The following is a 9,084-nucleotide window of genomic DNA, read 5'->3' on the forward strand; positions in this document are numbered from 1 at the left end:
AAAATGTTTGGTAGTTTGTGTATTCCCTGAATTAGTGCCCTCACATTTGTCCCTATTTTTTCATTGATGGCCTTCATAACTCTGGGATTCACATTTAGGTCTTTAATCCATGTTGAGTTGGTTTTTGTATAAGGTGTGAGGTGAAGGTCTTGTTTCAATCTTTTGCATATCGCTTTCCCGTTCTGCCAGCACCATCTGTTGAAGAGACTATCACCTCCCCATGTGATATATTTAGGTGTTTTGTCAAAAATCAGTTGGCTGTACCCATTATCTTTTAATTCCACTTTTCCATGAACTTTTTAAAGTCCCCTAATATACACTTTTGTTGTTAAGTGCTGTCGAGTCAGTTTTGACTCATAGCAACTCTGTATAGGCTTTCTGAGGAGTGACTGCTGAGTTTGAACTACCAACCTTGCAGTTCAAACTGACTTTGCAGTCCAGAGCCACCCTTGTTGTTGTTCTTGTTGTTGTTGTTGCTAAATGCCATCGTTTCAGTATTGACCCACAGCGACCCTGTATAGGGTTTCCAAGTAGCAGCTGGTAAGCTTGAACCACCGACCTTAAAGTTCAAATAACTGCAGTCTGACGCATTAGCCCACTGTGCCACACCAGGACTCCAGCGCTACCCTAGGACTCCTAATATACAATTGTTTTTGTTAAGTACTATGGAGTCGGTTCTGACCCATAGCGACCCTGTATAGGGCTTCCGAAGAGTGGTTGGTGAGCTTGAACCACCGACCTTGTGGTTCAAACCTACCTTTCAGTACAGCGCATTAACTAATCCACAGCACCATACCAGGACTCCTTAATATACAATACATTTATTTATATACGATAGTTGGACTGCAAGGTCAGTGGTTCAAGCTGACCAGCCACTCCTCAGAAACCCTATACAGGGTCACTATGGGTCAGAACCAACTCGATGGCACTTAACAACAACAACATATTACTGAAAGTAATGTTTGATAGAGAAAGGGATGAGAGACCGAGACAGGAAGATACATAGATAGGTGGGTGGATGGATGGATAGATGAACAGCTGGACAGACAGACAGATGGATAGATAGATTTGAACTACAAAGCACAGTTCAAAATCCCCAAATTTCTAGCTCAAAATGCCACAAGACAGCTAAGGCAGGAAATACAGGGAAGAAAGTGGGGTAAGTGAAACTCCACAGTGGGATTGCAATTCATGGATGAAACAAAATGTGTGTGGATTGTTCAATGAAAACTGATCTGTTCTGTGAAAATTGAAAGCAAATAAAGTTTGGATGAAATAGAGAATAGCATGTTATTCCTTTATCTTCCTCCTCTTTCAAAACTTATTTTACTTCCCCAAGGCTGACTCCATCTCTGGAGTCTAAAGAGAAACACCAGGGAGTCTGCTTCTGAAAAAGCAGCCACTGAAACCCATGGAGCTAAGGTCTCCGCTGACATACATTGGGTCTACGTGAGTCGGAATCAACTCAACTGGTTAGTATCCTGGTGATTTTAGTACCACTACTTAGTAGCTGGTTAACATCTAATGTTGCAATCTGTGCGGTCTAAAATGCCAACAAGAGATGCCCTGAGCCCTGGAGTGATCACTTGGCTCCATCCTTTACCATCTTTGAGATCCTAAACAGCTAGGCCCAGGGTCCCATTTATAGGAAGTTCTACATGGATTAGGAGTCCAGGTGTGGCACTGTAGGATAAGCACTGGATTGCATGGTCAGTATGAATCACAAAGTTGGCGGTTTGAACTCACCAGCTCATCAGAAACCTTATATAAGTTTGCTATGACGGAACCAGCTTGAAGACACTTAACAACAACAACTTAACAACGACCGACCACCATGCCTAACTTGTAGGGTCATCAGTAGGTGAAATTCAGTAACACTGAGCACCCAGCCAATACTTCAGTCAAATGCAAACGAAAGGAAACATGCATAGTGCCTGCTGGGAACTTCCTTCCTGGGAGATGGAAACGGAGCATAATCCTCACCTCGGGATTCGTGGAACTCCAGTGTGACGTGGGCATCAAATCCAAGGCTGAAATAGTTGTTGAACACATTCAGCGGGAGCTGCAACGACAAAGGTGGAGGGAGGCGTGAGCTTCACCAGGCAGATGAAGTGTGGCTCTAAAGCTCAGCCCCAGCTCCACAGAAAGGGGGTTCCCATAGAAGGAGGGAATTCATGAAAGAAAGGTCCAACCAAGTAGTGCTTCCGAGAATTTTAAATAGTACAGGAAAAGGGGCTAGAAATACAAGCTCTTCGACGGAACCATTCCCATGCATGTTGTACTAACAGAACCTGGCTAAGTTGGAAACAGGAAAAACTACGAAGAAAGATTTACGAAGCAAACCCGGAAAGTGAATTCACTTATAAGGATCATGTCTGGTGTATTTCTCCCATGATGCACTTGTGCTAGAGACCTTTAGTAGATTCCGTGTGATGATTACTGCTCATAATAAGGTGGGAGTGTGGTGGTTCCATAGGATAAACACTGGGCTGTGAACTACAAGGTCAGCAGTTCGAGCCCACCAGCTGCACCTCAGGGAAAAGATGAGGCTTCTTGCTTCTAAAAAGATTTACTGCCTCAGAAACCCTATGCAGGATTGTTATAACTCAGAACTGACTTGACAACACTTAACAACAATTCATAATGAATAAGATTTCGTTTACCCTTTACCTATTTTGCAAAAAGGGAGTCCCTGAGTGGAGCTCGTTGCTTACCAAAGGCTAGAGGCTCAAGTTTACCCAGAGGCACTTCAGAATAAAGATCTGGTGATCTGTTTCTGAAAAACCCGGTACCTGCTAACTCTGTGGAATACAGTTCTACTTTGACATACACAGGGGCGCAAGACATTGGAGTCAACTTGATGGCCAATGGTGTGTTTTCAATTTTGGATTTTCTAAAAAACACATATATGTATGTTGACAAAAATCACATTAGCAATAAAACAATGGGAGTCATTAAGCTGTTGTTGCATAGAGAGAGGAAAGGTGTGTGTGTGTGTGTGTGTGTGTGTGTGTGTGTGTGTAGTATCGTGGAGATCCTCACTGAGTTGCTCACACCTTATATCTGTAATCTGACTATAACTTTTCTCCCCAGAGCCCTCTGGGGTCCTGCCTACGATTGCTCTAAACTGAGAAAACTTGAGAACCAGGGGATCTAAGCCCCTGCCTATAAAACTACAACTCGATGTCATGTTAAAGTTTCCATTTAGTGTCAGAATCAGGAAGGCACATGGAAAAACCTAGAGGGGACAAGTTTTTCCTTTTTTTGTCCTTTCAACTTTTCTCAATAAACAGAGGTCATTTGATCTCAGCTTGGATAATGAGGCAGACCTGCACCTCTCTTCTATTAAAAGTAAAGATTTACACCTCAAGAAAGCTAAATTCATCACAGGGTTTCATATGCTCCCCATTAGTAAGGCTTAATGTCCTGGACTGCAAAGATTGGTGGTTCAAGCCCATCAACCGCTTCTCAGAAACCCTATACAAGGTCACTATGATTCAGAATCGACACGGTGAAACTTAACAACAACTACAACAGAGTGTGAAAATTAAGAGAAAAAAATGACTGAAAGGGAGAGGGAAGAGAGGGGATGAGAATGAGGAAGACAGAGAGAGACAGGGGGTGCAGAAATAAAAGCATGGAACTACCAAGGTATCAGGAACAAGTCCAGCATGGAAGCCCCTCAGCACAGCCTCAGAAATGGTTAAAACTGGAGGCGGGGAGAGAAGCGGAACCCAGAGAATGATGCTAAAGTCACGCCTAGTGCCACCTGTTCTGCGCTGGAGAAGGTGTGGTCCTTGCCCTTTCAAGAGAATCCCGGTGCTGAGGGAGAACAGTACAGGAGGGATGGAGGAATGTGATCGTCTCTACCGTTGATGTTCTTCTGGGAACAACTCTAATCCATGTCTTAACCTCCACTGATAGCTAAAGAGAACATCTGGTCACCATTTCTGAAATAATATCCTGATTTAGTCTGTTATTAAGTCATCATTCACTATTTTCCAGAAAAAAATGCCTTGATTCACAAAAATGATTTCCAAAGCCCTTAAATTATCTGGATGAATATCCCCAAGAATCCCTTCCATTGCTGAAGCTGTAGGGAACAGAAGTGAATATGGATTTCTGTTGAGGGCCCAACCATCGCAAATGTAGTGGAGAAAGAACCTTCAATATTTCCATGTTCTACGTTTCTTTCTGCTTAGGCTGTGTGTTTTATATCCAATTTCTGTATGTCCAATACATTAGGGGGAACGCGGGATTAAGACACATCCCAAGATGGTACTTGTTTACACAATATTTCAACCAACCTCACTGTTGTCACGTCAGACCCAGCTCACAGTGACCCTACAGTACAAAGCAGAACTAATGGTCCCTGAGGGTCGCTGAGACTGTAAATCTTTAAGGGGGCACACAGCCTCATCTTTCTCCCATGGAACAGCTGGTAGGTTTCAGCCGTCAACTTTGGTTAGCAGCCAAATGGCTAATCTACGGCACCACCAACACTCATTTTAAACAACATTACAACACATGAAATACAGTCCAACTGAACTAACACTATATCTTATTAATAATACCAAGAGATTATTAATTTCTGGATCACAGTTAAGGTGGACAATCCATGAAAAAAAGGCAAAATAAGCTTTAGCTGATTTCAGCCAAATAGGGAACCTGAGCATCTATCACAGTACAGCAGGAGGGTGGGGTGATAATGGTTTGGTAAGAGATGATATTAGATTCAATCTCTTTTAAGTCTAGAACATCCATTGTGGTGTCCTTAGGGATGGTCATGGATTGAAGTGGGTCGCTGCCTCCAAAAATATGTGTCATTTTGACTGGGCCCTGATTCTCAGTGGTTTGACAAGTTCCATGATGATCCCCCAGGATATGACCTAATGTGATAAACCAGGAAGAGGATTAAGAGTGAGCCACAATGCCCTTGGACTCCTGGTGTGGTGCTGTAGGATCAACACTGGACTGTGAACCACAAGGTTGGCAGTTCAAACCCACCAACTGTTCCTCAGAAACTCTGTACAAAGTCATTATGAGTCGGAACCAACTTGAGGGCACTTGATGACAACAACAGCAACAACAATAAGTAATGTCCTTAATCCCATCACAACCCTGGTTCCATGTAAGGGAGTTTCCCAGGGGTGTGGCCTGGTGGTGGTTGGTGGTTATGGGCCATGGAGTCAGTTCCGACTCATCACGACCCAGGGGAAGACTGATGTCAAGCTGTACAGAGACCTTTAAAGACTGCCAGGCCTGGAGATGCTGAAAGGAAACAAGGACCTTTCCCCAGAGCCTACAATGAGAGAAAACCTTCCCCTAAAGCCAGCGCTCTGAATATGGACTTCTAGCTTCCTAAACCGTGAGAGGAGAACTTTCTGTGTGTTAAAGTCACTCCCTTGTGGTATTTCTGCTATAAAGAACTAAGTCAGAAGTACAACATGGCTGCTAGTCATGGGAAGCTTCATGGCCACTATTTCAGAAGATCACCATGTTAAGTGTCTCTAGGACGCACAGGGGGAGGTGGTGGCTCTGTAGGATAAGCACTGGACTTCAAACCACAAGACCAGCAGTTCAAGCCTACCAGTTGCTCCACAAGAGAAAGATGAATTTTCTGCTTGCCATAAATATTTACAATCTTGGAAAGTCTATCCCGGGTTACTATGAGTTGTAAAAATTGAGGTATCTGAGCTATGGTGTTGGAGAAGACTCCTAAAGGTACCACGGACTGCCAGAACAAACAAATCTTACTGGAGAAAGTATAGCCAGAATGCTCCTTAGAAGCCAGGATGGCGAGATTTTGTCTCTCAGACTTTGATCATATTTTGTTAGGAGGGTCCAGTCCCTGGAGAAGGACATCATGCTTGGTAAAGTGGAGGGTCAGAGAAAAAGAGGAAGACTCCCAACGAGATGGACTGGCACAGTGGTAATAGCAGTGGGCACACACATAGCAATGATTATGAGGAAGGCGCAAAACCACGCTATGTTGTGCTTTTTTGTGCATGAGGTCGCTATGAGTTGGTACTGACTCGAAGACACCTAACAACAACAACAACAACAACAAAGAGGCACACGGGGGTGGACGGTGGCTCTGTAGGATAAAGCCTGGGTTGTGAATCGCAAAGCTGGCAGTTGGAGCCCACCAGTCACTCGGTGGGAGGAAGATGAGGCTTCCTACTCCTGCAAAGATTTACTGCCCCGGAAACCCGCCGCAGGGTTGCTATGAGTTGGAACTGACTGGACAGCATTTCACCGCAGTAACAAGAGGCATGGGGGAGGCAGAGCATTGAAACTGCAAGCTGCTCAGCAAAGCTCAAGGTTCTCAGACCAGGTCACTGAAAACAGCTTGTCATAGCAACAACAGAGGAGCTTTCCTTGCACAGCAGACACAGCTGCCATGGAGGGCTGAGACCATGCTTACCCCTGCAAGGTTAGCTGAAAGGGGACCTGAAACTAACACCTGTGCCAAGTTCAGGTGTAAGAAAGGGGGCAAGTAAAAGCCCAAACAGACCCATCTTTAGACAGACACTTTCCTGACTACAAGAGGCCCCCCATCAGAGCCATCACTGTCTCGACTCGTAACAGCTCCATTTAATAGACTGTCGCCAGGTCTGAGTCTCCTCTGTCTCAAACTACGGCCCTAGAGAAACCTCTGCGTCACCAGGAGGTCCCAAACATGACATCCTAGTCCCAATGCATGGCATGGTTGACCTAGTGGGACTGCTGTCTCAATGTCTGTACCAGGGTCTGCACACCACCCTCATTTAATCAGCATCTCTGGGGACTGGGGACTGCTCTGCCTTTAAGCAAGCATGCCTGGAGATTCTTGTGCATTCAAACATTCTAAAATTATCACAGAAGAAATGTGGAACAGAATATGGGACATGGCTACTCAACATGCAACCAATTGAATCTGGAACTTAACAGCCAGCGACTTCAACTGCAAATTTTCTTGGTTTGTTTTTGGTGGAAATAAAAGCTCCATCATTGAAGGAACCTGGGATCTAAATCAGAATATCTGTTTCAACATCCCCAAATCCCAGTGAAAGACTGAAAGAAAGGTTTAGTAAGGATGACATACGCAAAGTGATCCCTAACATAAAGGGTATTGGATCATCACACCAGATGCCTGTGGAGGTTACCTTTCTACTGAAAGACCACGTGCCTAACATTTTGGAGCATGCGCGTTTTCATCTTCTCCTTTGCATTAAACTTGAAAGCCCAGGAAACAGTAGCAGAGGTTTCTGACGTAGGCGCAGAAGACAGTGAATGGTTCTGGAGCCAGTGAGTTCCAGAGGCCAGCAGGGAACCTAGGTCTCTAGAAGTTGAAGGGCCAACATGCCAACATGGGGGATCTGAAGTTTGGTGGTTCAAGTCCACCCAGAGAAATACAAAGACTATTGATCCACTTCCACAGCCATTGGAAACTCTGTGGGATTGCCCTGAATCAGAATTATCTCCACAACAACTATTTTCTCTTTTGTTTATAATATTCATGGAGTCCTGGGGAGGTGCTATAGGATAAGCACTAGACTGTTAACAAGGTCAGTGGTTCAAACCCAACAGTCACTCATTGGAAACCCCATACAGGCTGGCTATGAGTGGGAACTGACTCAACGTCACCTAACAACAACCACAGGATCCTCCTGGTCCTGGAAGTACCAAACTCAAACACTGTCCTGGTATCTCAGAATGAGGAGTGGCTCAGGCATCTCCTCCCATGACGAAGCCTCCCCAGAGCCGCTGAAGAAACTACTGTCTAACCTTACATACGCCGTCTTCCAGTTCCTCTGGAGGTAGGTCTGGGTTTCTTTCCACGTGGAGGTTCCATCGATCAAGCTGTACAATTGTCCCATCTTCCACTTGGCACAGGATCTTAGACACAGGCTCGTCCGTGTAGCCCTAGGGGAGCAGAGAACACACCCATGGTGTCCAGATGTTCAGAGCAGTGACCAGTGAAGCCCACGTTGTCGTAAGCAAGGAAGGACCCTTCTCCTACAGATCTCTGCTTATTCTGAAACTAGTAAATCTGGGCAATTTCCTCTATGAATGCCTTGAGCTACTGAGAATTTCAGACAATAACCACATGTAATGGGCATAGGAACGTTATCTGGCTGGAGGTGAGGAATGATTTTGTCCAGCACCAAGAACCAAAAGCCAAAACTAGGCACTGAGAGTCCAGTTGGATAGCTGGTTTTTATCATGGTGAAACCCAGACTCTCTGGGCTCCTCCTGGAGGCACCAGAGGGAAACCAAGAGCAAGTGTGTGTGGAAAAGGAGAAGAGGGACCAAGAATCAATCAGTCTGACTGACAACCATCGTCTGTGAACTCGCCATCTAACTCCTCTCCCTTCACCTGTAGCAGGACACTGTAGTCTCCATGCCCAGGATAGGTCGAGTGGAGGTGGAATCCTGGTGGGCATGATTTACTCCTGGTAGGTTCATTTTGGACAGCATGATGAAAGCCCACCACATTGGTGATTTGAAGGAGAGGAGTTCACACATGCTAAGCAAGTTGCTTCATGTAAATGTTCACACTGTTGCTCCCCTCCCTGCCTAATTACAAAACAGGGCTGTGGAGTTACCTCATATGAAGACCAGATTCATATTTGCTAACACACAGAGAACCATTTTCACAGGTCTTTGCCTCATAAGAGCAGATGAAATGTTGGTGGGTGGAGTGTCTGCATGTCCACTTTCTTACCATCTTACTGTTGAACAAAACGTAAGTGTGGTGAGCCTGGCTGGTGATGGGTGGAGCTACCACCCACTTAAGTGGCCTGCAGTGGGTTCCATGCTGGGAAGGGAAGGTTGGTGACCTGAAAAACTAAGTCCATGAGGACACTGGTCAGAAAAACCAGAGACACACAAAAAAAGACACAAATGGCCCATGGGAAGGGTTGTCAGTGTTAACTAGATAAACTGCCTGACCAGGGTCCAGGGTCCCAGGCCTGGCCACCTACCACTGTCACTTTCTCCTACTAATTTCACCTCCCCTCCAGTTGACTATAACCTGACACCTGAAGAACCAGATGAAGTTGGGGCCCCGGTCGCTTTGAGTTCCGTTTCTGACGCATT

General features: G+C 45.2%; 1 protein-coding gene across 1 annotated transcript in view; it reads right to left on the minus strand.

Annotated features, from left to right (window-relative positions):
• Nucleotides 1–9,084, minus strand: part of DGKI (diacylglycerol kinase, iota) — a 323,066-nt gene that overhangs the window by 207,261 nt on the left and 106,721 nt on the right. The window contains exons 14-15 of the mRNA XM_006861237.1: nt 7,771–7,908; nt 1,984–2,062 (exon numbers count right to left, since the gene is read on the minus strand). Of these exons, the coding sequence (XP_006861299.1) occupies nt 1,984–2,062; nt 7,771–7,908 (217 nt within the window). The remainder of the gene's footprint in view (nt 1–1,983; nt 2,063–7,770; nt 7,909–9,084) is intronic.

Source organism: Chrysochloris asiatica, unplaced genomic scaffold (assembly GCF_000296735.1).
Source record: "Chrysochloris asiatica unplaced genomic scaffold, ChrAsi1.0 scaffold00041, whole genome shotgun sequence".
NCBI classification, from domain to species: Eukaryota; Metazoa; Chordata; class Mammalia; order Afrosoricida; family Chrysochloridae; genus Chrysochloris; species Chrysochloris asiatica.